An 18,252-nucleotide genomic window follows, 5' to 3' on the forward strand; every position below is an offset into this window, starting at 1 on the left:
GGTTTGAGGTGAGGATGAGCACTTGAGTTATGCTAACAGCTTCCAGTTTGGGTGTCAGATTTTTAGAAGCCAAGTATAAGGACATAGCCCCCAGTGCAGCAGGGAGACAGGATCACAAGGCTTGGAGTTGGGGGGCTCCTCTCAGTCCTAGGGGTTGGGGAACAAGCCCTGAGCAACCAGACCCAGACAGGTGAATTCCTGGAGAATGTGCTGCCATTGCCATGACCACCACCCGCCAGGCTTCTATTATACCCAGTCCTGGGGAGGATGCACTATGTACATAGAATGATGTAAATATGAATGATATTCCATGGAGTTGGCCAACTGACAGGTCTGTACCCTCAACTTTCCTTCCTACGGCAGACATTACTAATCAATCACAGTCTCTGCTCAGTCTGGAAAAGAGGCTCAGAGTCTTCTCCACATGAGGCCTCAGACAAGCCCTGCCCATTCCTCACAGCTGGTATATGAATAGCCAAGTATCTGCCATCCATTGCTCTGACCTCCTGAAGCTTGTCAGAGACTATCTGGAAAAGACGACTTCATTCCTTTATTGAGAGGGGAATACACTCTGTCACAATGCAAGGCCCTGAGCCCAGCAAGATCTCCAGCTGGAGATGCAGCTGGTTGGCTGTGACTCTGTATTGGCCTTTGATGAACCCCCGGGAAGCACAGGAGCGGCACCTCCAGTAGGCCTGGATGATGCGAACAGCATTGAGCACCTGGCAATAGCGCCTGCGGATGCGCCACATGCGGGCCTGGGACTGCAGTGTGACTGCTGCCCACTCCTCCCGGGAGAAGGCCTCCAGCGCCGCCCGCCGCCTCTTCTCCAGAATCTTGGACAGTATCAGCCGCCACCAGCACTGAATGATGCAGGCGCTGAGGGCTGCGTGCAACAGTGCCCGACGCACCAGGGTGCCCCGCCACCAGGCCTGGATCTTGGTGGCTACCATATCTTTGTCAGAGAGCTTCTTTTGGTTTTCTGGGGGCTTTCAAGAAAAAAGAGGGACCTTCAGAGAATGCTCCCCACTGGCTTCAGCCCTGGGGTGTGCCAGGAAAGGCCCTGATTCCCTATCAGCAACTGTCTCTTTTTCTGGAATTCAGGAGCACTGGGCAAGACACTAACTGGAACCAGATCAGGTAGGTGTCCTGCCTCTGCCATCCTCTGGTTGATAGCCACAAGCACATCACCTTGCCCCTGGGTCTCAGTGTCCTGCCCATCTTGGGGCACACCTGCCCTGGCTACCTCACCCAGTTTTCCACGGACCTTGTTGACCAGCAAGAACACTGTGATATAGGGTCAAAGGGTTACCATGTTCCACCCAGACCTGCTCCTTTCTTTCAGACTCCTTCCACCTGCTGGAGAAGTCACATCCTTTGCCAGCCCTGCCCTCTCATCCCTGACAACAGTTCATAGCCACCGCCTGTTCTCTCCCTCTGTCATGTCTGAAGACTAAACCCTGATTTTTTTTGTCTTGCCCAAATTCGTATCTAAGGAGCCTGGGGAGTCATGCCCTACAAATCATAACTTCTCGTCAGATGGGTTTTATTTAACCCTTTACTTTCCAACATGACCCTGGCATAACATTACCAGACAAGGAAGAAAAATATTTTATCCCAAAACATGCTTCTTTGCCATATTTTGAAATGGCCCTGCAAAGCTGTTCTTTGTGGAGGAAAATTTGCATCAGTAAAGAATCTCTATTAACATAGCTAGATCTTTTTCTTCCAGACCCTCCCAAACCTAAAGAGATTAACTAAGATCTGAATAGGAAACATTTGTCATCTATTGTTTCTAAGGGGAGATACTACAAGAGTTCAAAAGAACTTTGGTCTCCACAATCTTTTATCTTAACCTGAATGTTCCCTTTCTATGAATCTCAGGTCTTTGGACAAATTCAACCAATTGTCAGTCAAAAGATGTTTAAATTCACCTATAGCCTGGAAACACCACCCTCCCCCCAGCCACTGCTATGAGTTGTCCCACCTTCTGGACCAAACCATGGATTTCTTTTTTCTTTTTTTTTTTTTTTTTTTTTTTTTTTGAGACGGTTCTCGCTCTGCCCCCAGCTGGAGTGCAGTGGCCGGGTCTCAGCTTGAAAGAGACCAAATGAAATCTACAGGCAGGCAGCCCGGGCGGCGCCTTGAGCCTAGTTAGAAGTTGACCCTACAGGCAGACAGCCCGGGCGGCGCCTTGAGCCTAGTTAAAAGTTGATGCCGGACCTAGCCGATAATGTTATCTATAGATTTCAGATGTTGTATAGACAAGCAATGTGAAAGTCCCTGTCTTGTTCTTTTTCTGTTCTAATTACTAGTGCTTGCCATATATCTCTCAACTTCCTGAGCCCAGTATAAACATATCCCACATATGTCTCCCCTCCATATATCCCTCAACTTCCTGGGCTCATCCCACCATATGTCCCTACCATATATCTTTCAATTCAAAGACTACCATATATCTCAACTTTAGAAGGACACCACCTGGAAAATCCCCGATAAGAAAACAGCCGTTTGTGAGAGCACGGGAACCAATAAAAAAACTGCTAAATGTATAAACTTAAAATGTTAACAATTGTAATGCTGTAACCTAGAGAATTCCCTCGTTCCTCTGCAACTTTACAAGTCCTGTTTACATTAGGCTATAAAAGGCAAGCGCACGCATTGTTCTGGGCCCTCCTGTATGTTGTGGAACGGAGGGACCAAGTTCGAACTTGCATTAAAGATCCTTGCCGCTTGGCTTTGACTCTGGACTCTGGTGGTCTTTTTCGGGGAACAAAGGTCTGGGCATAACATCTGGGGGCTCGTCCGGGATTCCCCAAGCCCACCAGACCCCTGGTCAACGGATCTACTAGGATCGATCTGCTAATAGGTGAGCCGGCTCGTCTGTGTTTGCCCGTCTTCGTCTTTGTCTGTCTGTGTCCGTTCTGAACCTGCGGCTCTTTAAGTCCGCCTGAGGCTGTTAGCCTGTCTGAATTCGCGGCTCTTTAAGTCCGCCTGAGGCTGTTAGCCTGTCTGAATTCGCGGCTCTCTAAGTCCGCCTGAATCTGTGACTCGCGAGGTCTGAAGCTGGCATACGTCCTGGCGGACGCGCTATAGGACAGCCAGCGGAGACCGGTGGGAGACGTCCCCCGGCTCATCTGGTTCTTGTTTGCACTTATTTTGACCCAGATTTCTGGTGCGCGCTTGCGACTGACGTATTCTTGTCTGAACTTGTTCTGACCCAGATTTCTGGCGCGCGCCGGCGACTGACGTAAACTTGTTGTTGATATTCCAGCAACTCACTTTTCCCTTGCAGGACCTGTTCCAGCAATTCACTTTTGCCTTGCAGGACCTGTTGCAGACGCCACTCCGGGCGCTATTGTTCAAGATGGGTAATACCCAGAGCACTCCCCTATCTCTCCTTACAAGTAATTTCAAGGATGTTAGGGCAAGGGGCCATGATCTTGGTATGGACATCAGGAAGGGAAAGCTAATTACTCTGTGCCGCTCCGAGTGGCCCGCCCTTAACGTAGGGTGGCCACCCGAAGGGACGTTTTGTCTCCCTGTCATCACTAGGGTAAAGTCCAAGGTTTTCCAGCCTGGGCGTGCTAATCACCCGGATCATATCCCATATATCCTCATATGGCAGGATATAGCTGGGAACCCGCCCCCTTGGCTGTCCCCTTTCCAATTAGCCTCTGAACCCTGTAAGGCACTGGTTGCTCGACCGCTAAAATCCAAGCAACCGACTGCCCCCCCCATCCTGTTCTACCAGATAGCGAGGACCTTCTGTCCACAGAACCCCCTCCATACCCCTCCGGTCCCCGGGTCCCAGCCCCCCGGGAGGAGCCGCAGGAGGGAGCAGGTGAACGGAAGCGGTCAGCGTGCCTGTACCCGCTGAAAGTGAAAGCAACTCCGAAGGGCCGGCGGGGCGAACGCGAGGGCGTACTTTGCGGGTTCCCCCTCCCCAGCCGCCTGACTCCACAGTGGCGTTACCCCTTCGGGAAATAGGGCCCCCAGACGACACGGGAAGTCCTAGGCTCCAGTACTGGCCATTCTCCACCAGTGATCTATATAATTGGAAGACCCAGAGTGCTCGGTTTTCAGACAACCCCAAAGATTTAATGGCTTTACTGGATAGTATTATGTTTACCCACCAGCCCACTTGGATGATTGTCAGCAGCTCCTCCGAATCTTGTTCACGACGGAGGAGCGAGAGAGAATACAGGTAGAAGCTAGAAAGCTGGTCCCGGGGGACGACGGTCAACCGACTGCCAACCCCGACCTTATAAATGCGACTTTTCCTCTGTCCAGACCGGCGTGGGACTACAACACGGCAGAAGGTAGGGGACGGCTACACCTTTATCGCCAGACTCTAATGGCAGGTCTCCGGGCGGCTGCTCGCAAGCCCACCAATTTGGCTAAAGTATACTCTGTTCTGCAGGGAAAGACAGAAAGCCCAGCTAGCTACCTAGAAAGATTAATGGAGGCCTTTAGGCAATACACTCCTATGGACCCAGAGGCTCCCGGAAGCCAAGCAGCCGTCGTAATGTCTTTTGTAAATCAGGCAACCCCAGATATTAGAAAAAAACTCCAGAAATTAGAGGACTTGGAGGGAAAACAGCTTCAGGACCTCCTTCAGATAGCCCAGCGGTTTACAATAATAGAGATACTCCAGAGGAAAAAATGACCAAGGTCCTGGCAGCGGTTGTACAAAAAGAGCATCTACAGCCAGAGAACACCCAACCTAAGCGGTCCCCCAGATATAACAACCTGAGCAAAGACCAATGTGCCTACTGTAAACAAGCTGGCCACTGGGCAAGAGACTGTCCCAAAAAGAAACAGCAAGGACGGGGACCCCCTAGGTCTACACCCGTACTAGTCACTCAAAATGAGGACTAGGGAAGACGGGGTTCGGTCCCCCTCCCCGAACCCAGGGTAACCTTGCAAGTGGAGGGGTCCCCAGTTCAGTTCTTGGTCGATACGGGAGCACAACACTCAGTCCTAGTTAAAACTGAGGGAAAATTATCCTCCAAGTCCTCGTGGGTACAAGGGGCCACAGGAATTAAAAAGTACCCCTGGACGACACAAAGAACAGTAAATCTTGGAGCCAAGAATGTAACCCACTCCTTCCTGGTTATCCCTGAGAGCCCCTGTCCTCTACTAGGGAGAGACCTGCTAACTAAAATGGGAGCACAGATCCATTTCCTCCCTGAGGGGCCCATCGTGACCGATTCCCAAAATCAGCCCGTGCCCGTCCTGACCATAACCTTAGAAGATGAATACCGGCTCCACCAGGAGCAGGCGGCCCCTGACCAGGACATAGCAACCTGGCTTCAACAATTTCCAGGAGCCTGGGCAGAAACGGGAGGTTTAGGACTAGCAAAGCACCGTCCTGCCTTGTTTGTGGAACTCAAGCCTGGGGCAGACCCCGTTCGGGTGCGTCAATACCAAATGCCCTTAGAGGCCAAAGAAGGAATCACGCCCCACATCCGTAGGCTCCTCGACCAAGGGGTCCTTCGGCCCTGTCACTCACCCTGGAACACTCCCTTGTTGCCGGTACGGAAACCTAATAGCGGGGAGTATAGACCTGTACAGGACTTAAGAGAAGTCAATAAGAGAGTTATGGACATACATCCAACTGTGCCCAACCCATATACCCTCCTGAGTACTCTAAACCCCAAACACCAATGGTACACTGTTTTAGATTTGAAGGATGCCTTCTTCAGTTTGCCTTTAGCCCCTCAGAGCCAAAAGCTTTTCGCCTTCGAGTGGACTGACCCTGAAAGGGGCATAAGTGGCCAACTGACATGGACCAGACTGCCGCAGGGATTCAAAAACTCTCCTACCCTGTTCGATGAGGCTCTCCATGAAGACCTGGGTGAGTACCGACGCAAACACCCTGAAATAACCTTATTACAGTATGTTGATGACCTCCTGATCGCTGCCGAGACCCGAGAAGCTTGCCTCCAAGGGACCAAAAGTCTCTTACAAGCTCTAGGGAGTCTAGGCTATCGGGCCTCGGCAAAGAAAGCTCAAATCTGTAAACCAGAAGTAACATATCTGGGGTACCTGCTAAAAGGAGGGCAGCGCTGGTTAACAGACGCCCGGAAACAGACTGTTCTGCAGATCCCCAGGCCACAATCCACCCGACAAGTAGGGAATTCCTGGGGTCGGCAGGATTTTGTAGACTATGGATACCTGGGTTTGCAGAGCTGGCTAAGCCCTTATATCAGGCAACGCGGGGACAGCAGCCATTTAATTGGACAGAAGAAGCCGAGTCGGCTTTCCAACAGATTAAAACCGCCCTACTCTCTGCGCCTGCACTGGGACTGCCTGACGTCACTAAGCCCTTCCACTTATACGTGGACGAGAGTAAGGGCGTCGCCAAGGCGGTGTTAACTCAGAACTTAGGCCCCTGGCGGAGGCCAGTCGCCTACCTGTCAAAGAAGTTAGACCCAGTGGCTGCCGGGTGGCCCCCTTGCCTCCGAGTGATCGCAGCCACGGCCCTGATGGTACAAGATGCTGATAAACTTGTCTTGGGACAAGAATTACGGGTCGTTACCCCACATGCCATCGAAGGTGTACTCAAACAGCCGCCTAACCGATGGATAAGCAACGCCCGGCTCACCCACTACCAGGGACTACTATTAAATCCCCTCAGAATAATTTTCCTGCCCCCAACGACCTTAAACCCTGCCTCGCTGCTGCCCAACCCGGACCTGGACGCGCCGCTCCATAATTGCACCGAGATATTAGCCCAGGTGCACGGAGTTCGAGAGGACCTGCAGGACCGCCCACTTCCTGACGCCGACCTCGTTTGGTTCACCGATGGGAGTAGCTTCATACACCAAGGCCAGAGGTATGCTGGAGCAGCGGTGACTTCAGAGACTGAGGTAATCTGGGCGGAACCCCTGCCCCCGGGGACATCGGCCAGAGGGCCGAACTGATAGCGCTCACCCAAGCTCTTACCTTAGGGGCAGGGAGAAAACTGACGGTATACACAGATAGCCGGTACGCTTTCGCTACGGCACACATACATGGGGCCATTTACAGGGAGCGAGGGTTGCTAACGGCTGAGGGAAAAGAAATAAAAAATAAGCAAGAGATCCTAGCCCTGCTAACAGCCCTATGGAAACCAGAAAAATTGGCTATTGTACATTGCCCAGGGCACCAGAAGCCAACCACTCCAACTGCTCAAGGCAACTTTCTGGCAGATCAAACTGCAAGGAGTGTGGCAAAGGCTCCCAGTCAACTCCTTGCACTCCAGCTCCCTGATCCGGGCCCCCGAGACCTGCCGTATTACCCTGATTATTCAGAACAAGATCTCCAGTGGATCGACAAACTTCCCCTGAAACAGATCCAGAATGGGTGGTGGACTGATACTAAAGACCATATTATCCTACCAGAAAAATTAGGACAGCAAGTGTTAGAACACATCCACCGATCCACCCATCTGGGTGCCCGGCGGATGATGGACCTGATTAGACGCTCCAAGCTCAAGATCAGACGCATAGCGGAAACGGCCAGCAGCATCGTGATGAGTTGCAAAGTCTGCCAGCTTAGCAACGCCTATCCCCAATCCCAGGTTGCTGCGGGAACAAGGCTCAGGGGAACCAGGCCCGGTATCTACTGGGAAGTAGATTTCACTGAGGTAAAGCCAGGAAAATACGGATATCGGTACTTACTTGTCTTTGTAGATACCTTTTCAGGGTGGACTGAAGCATTTCCAACCAAAAGAGAAACCGCTCAGGTTGTAGCGAAAAAAATTCTGGAAGATATCCTCCCCAGGTATGGCTTTCCCATCCAGATAGGGTCAGATAATGGACCGGCCTTCGTTGCTAAGGTGAGTCAGGATTTGGCTTCCATTCTTGGGGCTAATTGGAAATTACATTGCGCTTACAGGCCCCAGAGTTCAGGACAGGTAGAAAGGATGAATCGGACCTTAAAGGAGACCTTAACTAAATTAACTATGGAGACTGGCGCTAATTGGGTGGTCCTTCTCCCCTACGCTCTGTTCCGGGCCCGTAATACCCCCTACAGACTGGGCCTTACCCCTTATGAAATCATGTATGGCAGACCCCCACCCCTAGTTCCCAGCCTAAAAGATGATCTGCTCAAATCTGAAACTGAAAATGTATCTGAACTCTTGTTTTCCCTACAAGCCTTGCAGAAAATTCATCAGGAAATCTGGCCTAAGCTGCAGGAATTATATGAAACCGGACCCCCACCGACACCCCACCCGTACCAGCCGGGAGACTGGGTCCTAGTCAAGCGACACCGGCAAGAAACCTTAGAACCCCGGTGGAAGGGACCGCTTCAAGTACTCCTAACCACACCCACTGCCCTAAAGGTAGAAGGCATCGCGTCGTGGATCCACTACACCCACGTCAAGCCGGTGGACCCAGCCTCCGACCTTCTCGGACCCGTCACGATAGCGACTGAAGCACCGACCACGTGGACTGTGGACAAAGCTAAGAACAACCCCTTAAAACTCACCCTGCGCCGGCAGCATAGCTCACTACAAACATGCAGCTAGGTAGTCTAACCCTAATGTTAGTCGCCCTAATGGCCGTGGGGGCTAACACAAAACCAGTTTCTAATCCCTTTGTTTGGAGATTCTGGCTTTATGAAAACCAAACCCACCCAGGGCAACCTCATAAGCCCGGAAATTATTGGCCAGTGCTGATTGTCCCTCCTCAGGGTGCAGTGCCCCAATTTTGCTGAATTTTACTGGTTTTCAGATAGCCAAACCAGTGGCACCAATGATATGCTTTGAGTTTGATCAGACTAAACACAATTGTAAACACTATTGGTGGCACCAAAACGCAGGCTGCCCCTACAATTACTGTAAGATGCACTCAGTCAGAGGGTGGAACAAGCAATCCGGGTGGAATTTTTACCAACAGGGTAGAGGCGGTATCTATACTTGGATAGTTAAGGACCCTTGGGACCCCCGCTGGACCACGCCTCAACATGGGGCTGTATACTATTCCTCTCCTCCACATGGCCTAGTAGTCACCTCTATCTGTGGCGTGGCCTAGTTCAAATACTGCCCCTAGTCCATGGGGATATCCAGCGACAGGAAGACAGACTAACACAAGAATTACGCCCTTTCTCCTGGCTGGAAATATTACAAGAAGGATTAGAGCTTGCCAACCTTACGGGACTTCACAGCTTGTCTGGCTGCTTTCTGTGTGCCACCCTAGGGCATCCACCACTAACCGCTGTCCCTCTGCCCTGGGAATCCTCCACCCAAACTAGGGACTTTCAGAATCTCACGGACGCCCCCATTCTTAATGTGCCACTGTACCAAAACCCTAGTCAGAAAAAGTTTCCCTACTGTTTTTCAGGCACTAACTCCAGCCTCTGTAGCATCACTGTGACGCCCCCTAGTGCCTCCCTAAGAGCCCCGCAGGGCATATTCTTTTGGTGCAATGGAACATTATCTAAGAATCTACCTAGTCCCTCTGTTGCCAGCCTACTGTGTCTTCCTGTCACACTAGTTCCCCGACTAACTCTACTAACTGCCGGCGAGTTCCTGGGGTACACCGGTAACTGGACTAGTACTGCCATTCACCCAATCCCTAAACTGAGACCTACACGAGCAATATTTCTCCCCCTCATTGTAGGAATCTCCCTCACATCATCCCTCATTGCGGCCGGACTGGCAGGGGGAGCCCTAGGTCACACCCTCATAGAAAGCAACAAATTGTACCAACAATTTGCCGTGGCTATGGAGGAATCAGCTGAGTCCCTTGCCTCCCTTCAACGACAGCTCACATCCCTAGCTCAGGTGACCTTACAGAACCGGAGGGCCCTAGACCTACTCACTGCTGAAAAAGGTGGTACATGTATGTTCCTGAAAGAGGACTGTTGCTTCTACGTAAATGAATCAGGGCTTGTAGAGAACAGGGTCCAACAGCTACGCAAGTTAAGCACAGAAATGAGAAAACAGCAGTTTGCCTCAGCTGCAAATCAATGGTGGAATTCTTATATGTTTTCTCTGTTGGCCCCCTTCATTGGACCTCTACTAAGTCTACTATTTCTGTTTACCGTAGGACCTTGTGTTGTTACAGAATTTTGCGGTTTGTCAGAGAGAGGTTTGACACCATACAGCTCATGGTCCTCAGAGCCCAATACCAACCTGTAGATGCTGAAACAGAATCAGACTTATAAGACCCAAGATTGGCTCTAGAGGTACTTGAGAAAGGAGGAATGAAAGAGACCAAATGAAATCTACAGGCAGGCAGCCCGGGTGGCGCCTTGAGCCTAGTTAGAAGTTGACCCTACAGGCAGACAGCCAGGGCGGCGCCTTGAGCCTAGTTAAAAGTTGATGCCGGACCTAACCGATAATGTTATCTATAGATTTCAGATGTTGTATAGACAAGCAATGTGAAAGTCCCTGTCTTGTTCTTTTTCTGTTCTAATTACTAGTGCTTGCCATATATCTCTCAACTTCCTGAGCCCAGTATAAACATATCCCACCATATGTCTCCCCTCCATATATCCCTCAACTTCCTGGGCTCATCCCACCATATGTCTCCCTACCATATATCTTTCAATTCAAAGACTACCATATATCTCAACTTTAGAAGGACACCACCTGGAAAATCCCCGATAAGAAAACAGCCGTTTGTGAGAGCACGGGAACCAATAAAAAAACTGCTAAATGTATAAACTTAAAATGTTAACCAATTGTAATGCTGTAACCTAGAGAATTCCCTCGTTCCTCTGCAACTTTACAAGTCCTGTTTACATTAGGCTATAAAAGGCAAGCGCACGCATTGTTCTGGGCCCTCCTGTATGTTGTGGAACGGAGGGACCAAGTTCGAACTTGCATTAAAGATCCTTGCCGCTTGGCTTTGACTCTGGACTCTGGTGGTCTTTTTCGGGGAACAAAGGTCTGGGCATAACAAGCTTCACTGCAAGCTCTCGCCTCCTGTTTACCCTCCATTCTCCTGCCTCAGCCTCCCAGCAGCTGGGACTACAGGCGCCCTACCCCGCATTTCGCCCGCTAGTTTTTTGTATTTTTAGTAGAGAACGGGGTTTTCACCATGTTAGCCAGGATGGTCTCGATCTCCTGACCTCGTGATCCGCCCGTCTCGGCCTCCCAAAGTGCTGGATTATCAGGCTTGAGCCACCACCGCGCCCGGCCTTTTTTTTTTTTTTTTTGAGATGGAGTCTAGCTCTGCCCCCTTGGCTGGAGTGCAGTGGCGCGATCTTGGCTCACTGCAAGCTCCGCCTCCCGGGTTCACGCCATTCTCCATCCTCAGCCTCCCAAGTAGCTGGGACTACAGGCGCCCGCCACCACGCCCAGCTAGTTTTTTGTATTTTTAGTAGAGATGGGGTTTCACCGTGGTCTCGATCTCCTGACTTTGTGATCCGCCCGCCTCGGCCTCCCAAAGTGCTGGGATTACAGGCGTGAGCCACCGCACCCCGCCACCAATGTATTTCTTAAATGTATTTGACTGATGCCTCATACCTCTCTAAAATGTACGAAACCAAGCTGTGCCAGGACCACCTTGGGCACATGTTCTCAGGACTTCTTGAGGGCTGTGTCATGGGCCATGGTCATTCACACTTGGCTTAGAATAAATCTCTTCAAATATTTTGCAAAGTTCAACTCTTTTCTCTTTTTGTCAACATGTCATAGTATCAAAAGTTCCTCCACCCCAAAGTTCAAACTCTTACATCTCTTCCCTATCATCATTTTTCTTAACTTTCACATTTTAAATCTTAATTCACAAGCACACATACATGCACAAGCTCAAACACACACACACATACACACACACACACACGCACATACACATACTTCTAACTGAGCCCCGCTTCCATATCATGGTCATTCCATTCCACAAGCACAGCCCCCACATCCCCAGCCCCAGCCCTGTGTGGTTTGGAAGGTCATACTTTTTCTAATTTCTCATTGGCATTGTCCACTGTCTGTGTCTCAACCAGAACTGGAGTGTTAGCCTGAAAGGGAAATGGGGAAAGAGAACGGACAAGATTGAGTTTATTTCTCTTCTTAGCTCAGCACTGTTAGATATGAGTTCTAAATTTCTCTTCAAAGAATCAATCAGTACGTTCAATTCTTTGCCTTCTACTTTTAAACTTAACTTCCTCATAAAGCAAGCTTTTTCGATTACCTGCTCCACCCTGACTCATTCCCATTGCCTGCTCATTCTCCACCCTGACTCATTCCGATTTCCTGCTCTGCCATACCATTTTTCCTGCCAAACCACTCATCTGGTCACTCTCTTTAAATTAACCAATTGGAATTAGTTTAGCCTGTGCGGTCTAACCCTAGCCAACCGGTCTAACCCTAGCCAACCGAGGAACGACCCAGCAGCAGGGGCCACGTGTGTCAGGGATAAGAACCCCTTCCCCTCCCTTGTCCAAGGGTGCGCTCACCATTGCTCCATCTGTAAGGGCTACAATTCTATAGAATGTACCTTCTATAGAAGTACATTGCCTTGCTGAGAATTAAAAAGAAAATTTTACATTCGAGTGCTATTTCTTTTGCGGCACTGAAGCTTTACTTATAACAATCTGGGGGCTTGCCTGCGATTACATTCCACTCTGGGGGAGGTCTCTGGTTCTCTCTCATGAGGAGGTGCACCCCGCCCCCTTGTAACGGCCTCAGGGGTGAAAAATCAGGACCCACCCAGTGTGAGAAATAACCCAAGCTCTCAGCAACGCAGAAAGAAACTGGCCAGCAACCTAGCTTAAAGGATCCTCACATATTGTGGCAACAACTCTGTGCACAGACCAAGGAAAGAGAAGCTGTGGGAGCTGATAAAGTACTTCCTTGGTTGTCAAATTCTGGAGGGCTAAATGTGTGTGTGTGTGAATGATCACAAACAAGCTTACTTGAGGTGTTGTTTGTGTGGACAGTGACAAGTCCTACTTCTGGACGGAATGAGTGGGTCCTCTCTGCAGTTCTGTAACTACCTCTTATGGCTTAGGGTGGTTCCCACCATGGGATTTATACCAGCACGCCAACACTAAGAGGAGCCTAATTCTCCCTTGGGGAGTGGCCAGAGAGGGCAACATGAGTGGGAAGTGTCCAAGGGACCTTCAGAGGGGAAAAGAGAGGAAACAGGTCAACCTTCCAGACCAGCAAGGCAAGATGCCCCCTGATTTGAGGAGTTGAACCTTCCAGGATTGGCAAGGTGAGACATCCCTGGTTTGTGGGGTTGAGCCTTCTGGGGCAGGCAAGGTGAGACATCCCTGCTTTGAGGTGTTGAGCCTTCCGCAAATTTCAGGGGGTTGAACCTCACACAAACTTCTGGTAGTAAGAAAAATATTCAGAACACCCCTTTCCTTTCTTGGGGGAAGAGAGAGTAGCTCCTCTCCCAACGGTCCCTCCCCTAGGGGAAGGGGAAGGACAGGGGAGAACAGCAGCATAAGCGGCTGGCAGAGGCAGGGAAAGACCAGCAAAGAAGAAAGAGAAACTGGGAGAGGAAGTCAGAGAGAAAGAGACAGAGAGAGAAGGAGAGAAGCAGAGAAAGAAAGAGACAAAGAGGGAGTCAGAGAGAGAGACAGAGAGGCAGAGAGAGAAAGAGACAAAGAGGGAGTCAAAGAGAAAGAGAGAGAGAGGCAGAGAGAGAGAGAGAGACAAAGAGGGAGTCAAAGAGAAAGAGAGGCAGAGAGAGACAGAAAGACAAAGAGGGAGTCAAAGGGTAAGAGAGACAGAGTCAAAGACAGAGAGAGAGATGGAAGTAGTAAAGAGAATATAGTGTATCTTATTCCTTTAAAAGCCAGGGTAAATTTAAAACCTATAATTAATAATTGAAGATCTTTTCCATGACCCTATAACACTCCAATACCACCTTGTTGTCAGTGTAAACAAAGGCATAGCCCAAAAGCACTGAGGCCACTGACAACCCATAGCCTTCCTAATCAAAAATTCTTAATCCGGTAACCTGCGGATGGCCCAAATGCATTCAATCTGTAGCGGCAACTGTTGCTAACAGAAGAAAGTAGAAAAACAAGTTTTAGAGGAAACCTCATTGTGAGCACTCCTCATCAAGTCAGAACTGTCCTAAGTCAAAAAAGAAAAAAAAAAGGCAACAAGGTAGCTTAGTGACTCAAGAACCTTGAAGTATGAGGCTATTCTGTTAGAAAAAGATGATTTAACATTAACCACTGAAAATTCCCTTAACCCAGCAGATTTCCTAACAGGGCATCTAAATCTCAATTACCATACAAAGGTCCGACCAGACCTCCAAGGAACTCCCTTCGGGACAGGACAATAGATGGTTCCTTCCGGGTGATTGAGGGGAAAAGACACAATGGGTATTCAGTAAGTGATGAGGAAACTCTTTGTAGAAGCAGAGTTAGGAAAATTGCTCAAACCTGCGAGCTGTTTGCACTCAGCCAAGCTTTAAAGTACTTACAGAATCAGGAAGGAGCCATCTATACAATTCTAAGTTAATATGGACTGAACGAGGCCTTATTAATAACAAAGAATAATTGAAATCCCAAACTTACAAGATTTTTCAACAAAAGTAAAGTTTGCTAAAAGTTAACAGTGTAACATGTATTATAGTATCTTGTGGCCTTAGGCAGTCTAGTCCACAGACATGAAGGAAGTTCACTTTGGAAAAGAATGGTTATCATCTTCAAGAAAAAAAAAGCCGGTGCGGGGGAGGATTTCTGTAAAAAGGAATGTTATATGGTAAATTCTTGTCCTAAAATAAATTAACTGGTTGTTTAAAGAAAGGAATGTTTGCAACAAGTGAGAAAATTGAGGCATGTCGAAGAATTGTCTGTGAAAGTCATGGAAAAAAAATGTTATAATAGGGAATTTATGCAAGAAATGTCGTAATGAACACATTCCTCAACACATCACAGCCTTGAGCACATCACATCCCCCCATATGCCTGCCCAACACAAACACATTAAGAAAAACAACACCTGGAGAAGCTCCAATAAGGTTACAACCGTTTGTAAAAGCGCAGGAACCAATTAGAAGGCTGCTAAAAGCATAACTTAACATTAACATGTAAACCAATTGTAATGCTGTAGCCTAGAGAAATGCCTTGTTCCTCTGTAACCTGACAAGTCCTGTTTACCTCGAGCTATAAATAGCAAGCGCACGCATTGTTTGGGGCCCTCTTGTATGTTGTAGAACGGAGGGACCAAGTTCGAACTTGCATTAAAGATCCTTGCCGCTTGGCTTTGACTCTGGACTCGGGTGGTCTTCTTCGGGGAATAAACGGTCTGGGCATAACAGTATAATTTAAAAGTAATTAGGCCTCCTGAATGTAAAACTATTGAAGAAACAGTTTATGTGCAAGGTGTGTAGGTGTGTAAGGAAAGTAAAATATACCTTTGGTGAAAGGATTATAAGGAGGTATAAGAATGTGGATTTTTACCTACATTAAAAGGTTTAAAATTTTTTTTGTTTTAAAGGTTTAAGCAAGTTTTGAAATGTTAATTGTAAAGGAAGTTCTGCGTGTAAACATATTGGCTAAAGTTAAAGGGGTATCATCCAGTTTTTCTGTGAACTAGACATTAAAATAAAAGCACAACAGGTTTTTCTTAAAACACTAACCTGCTGTTTAACGAAAATTATAAAAGGTTAAAAAGAGTCTATAAAATTCTTACCTTATAGTCAGACATTAAAAATTGGATAAATATGTCTACAAGGTTTTATTAAAATTAAGTTTAACATTAATAACACACTAAATAGGAAGCATTGTCAAATATAAAATGGTGTTTGACTTTCTTTGGTCTAAAAACTAATAAAAACAGGTGTTAAAGGAAATTTCTCAGTAAGAAGATACAAAAGACTATAAAGTCCACTACTGATGTCCCCACATTTAAAACAAAAGGTCAATTTCTTAGAAATTATATACTTGGTTTATCTTCTACTTTCCTTTCCCTCAAAACAAAAAGTCTTTTAGCACAGGTACCACCCCTAGAATTTCCGGTAAACCAGCACCAGCCTGAGGATCACGTTCTCATCAAAGGGTAGAAAGAAGGAAAACTCATAGATATGAGTTCTAAATTTCTCTTCAGAGAATCAGTATGTCAGTATGTTCAATTCTTTGCCTTTTACTTTTAAACTTAACCTCCTTGTAAAGCAACCTTTTTCAATTACCTGCTCCACCCTGACTCATTCTGATTACCTGCTCCACCCTGACTCATTCCCATTACCTGCTCATTCTCCACCAACTCATTCCGATTTCCTGCTCTGCCATAACAATTTTTCTCACCAACCACTCGCCCCGTCACTCTCTTTAAATTAGCCAATCAGAATTAGTTCAGCCTGTGCATCTAACCCTAGTCAATAGGGGAATGACACAGCAGCAGGGGCCACATGCATCAGGGATAAGAACGCCTTCCCCTCCCTTGTCCAAGTGTGCACTCACCATTGCTCCACCTGTAAGGGTACACCCTTCTATATAAATACATTGCCTTGCTAAGAATTAAAAAGAAAAGTTTATATTCAAGTGCTATTTCTTTTGTGGCACTAAAATTTTACTTATAACAGCACCATGCAAAAGACACTAGCCACAAGCACTAGGACATAGGATCAATGACATCCAAGTCAGGGCTCCTCCTACCTCTGCCTTTGACTCTGCTTCTAAGGACAAAAGGGTCAGCGTCTCCTTCTGCTGAGGCTCATCTTCTTTTGAGGGCTCCTCTGTCTTTATGGGCTGCTTCTCCTCCTGCAATCAGCATTAGGGGAAAGGCAAGAGTGAGGCTGCTGTCCCTCCGCCTCCATTCAGTATGGCATGCATCCCCAGCTTCCAGGGCTTCTGAGAGTCTTCAGTGTCAGTGGGTCCCTTCACCCTGAGAGATCTATGGGACACCCCTAACAAGCCTGGTGTGTTTGGCTCTTACCATTGGTCACATATGGATTGGTTATAGATGGTTCAAATCCCCTCACATCTGTGTTCATCCAGCCATAGCATAGGCAGGAAGGGTGGAGGAAAAAAGGCCTGTGATGTCATAATGTCCCCTGTGACTCAGGCACCAGATGGTTCCTAACAAGTGATCCCCCTCCAAGGGAAAGACAAAAGCACTGCCCATTCTTTTCTGCCAGAAATGGACAAAGCCCTGACTTCAAAGGCAAGATGCCAGAAATACTGGCCCATTGCTGTAAAGGTTTATAAAAAGCGAGTCATTGGTAATATTTAATTGAAAAAACTTGGCTGGGCGCGGTGGCTCAAGCCTGTAATCCCAGCACTTTGGGAGGCCGAGACGGGCGGATCACGAGGTCAGGAGATTGAGACCATCCTGGCTAACACGGTGAAACCCCGTCTCTACTAAAAATACAAAAAAACTAGCCGGGCGAGGTGGTGGGCGCCTGTAGTCCCAGCTACTCGGGAGGCTGAAGCAGGAGAATGGTGCAAACCCGGGAGGCGGAGCTTGCAGTGAGCTGAGATCAGGCCACTGCACTCCAGCCTGGGAGACAGAGCCAGACTCTGTCTCAAAAAAAAAAAAAAAAAAAAATGGGAGTTTGGGCTGGGTGTGGTGGCTTACACCTGTAATCCCAGCACTTTGGGAGGCCAAGACAGGTGGATCACCTGAGGTCAGGAGTTCGAGACCAGCCTGGCTAACATGGTGAAACTCTGTTTCTATCAAAAATACAAAAACTGGGCATGATGGTTCGTGCCTGTAATCCCACTATTCAGGAGGCTGAGACAGGAGAATCGCTTGAACCTGGGAGGCAGAGGTTACAGTGAGCTGAGATCACACCATTGCACTCCAGCTTGGGCAACAAGAGTAAAACTCTGTCTCAAAAAAAAAAAAAAAAATGGGGGTTTGCCTACACAAGCTCTCTTTACCTGCTACTATTCATGTAAGACATGACTTGCTCCTCCTTGCCTTCCGCCAGGATTGTGAGGCTTCCCCAGCCACATGGAACTGTAAGTCCAGTTAAACCTCTTTCTTTCGTAAATTGCCCAGTCTTGGGTATGTCTTTATCAGCAGCCTGAAAATGGACTAATAGAGGGTGTGACAGAGAAGGTGTGATATGTGTTCATTTGAGAAGGATAATAGGATACAGGCCTTTGTTGTAACACTAGTCAGTTTTTTACTTCTCCCAACTCCCAACATTCTCCACACCTGCCCCCCACCGACACACACACACATACTCATGAAAGCCTTGTGCTTCATCATCTGGAAGAATAAACCCCAAACTCCTCACAACCTAAGTAGTGGGCATCAGCTTTTTGAGAGAGAAGAAGACAGAGAAGGCCAGGTGCAGTGGCTCACACCTGTAATCCCAGCACTTTAGGAGGCCAAGGCAGA

At 48.2% G+C, this 18,252-nt stretch overlaps 1 protein-coding gene across 1 annotated transcript; it reads right to left on the reverse strand.

The window, feature by feature from the left end:
• Positions 1 to 528: 528 nt before the first annotated feature.
• Positions 529 to 17,172, reverse strand: LOC117082415 (IQ domain-containing protein F1). Its single transcript, XM_033209106.1, has 4 exons — positions 16,840 to 17,172; positions 16,560 to 16,664; positions 11,896 to 11,958; positions 529 to 989 (listed from the first exon to the last, which is right to left on the reverse strand). Exons 1-4 carry the CDS (start codon positions 16,840 to 16,842, stop codon positions 543 to 545), a joined length of 618 nt encoding a protein of 205 aa, XP_033064997.1. The 5' UTR covers positions 16,843 to 17,172; the 3' UTR covers positions 529 to 542.
• Between the last annotated feature and the right edge of the window lie 1,080 nt (positions 17,173 to 18,252).

The sequence above is a fragment of the Trachypithecus francoisi genome, unplaced genomic scaffold (genome assembly GCF_009764315.1).
Source record: "Trachypithecus francoisi isolate TF-2019V2 unplaced genomic scaffold, Tfra_2.0 Lachesis_group0, whole genome shotgun sequence".
Lineage (NCBI taxonomy): Eukaryota > Metazoa > Chordata > Mammalia > Primates > Cercopithecidae > Trachypithecus > Trachypithecus francoisi.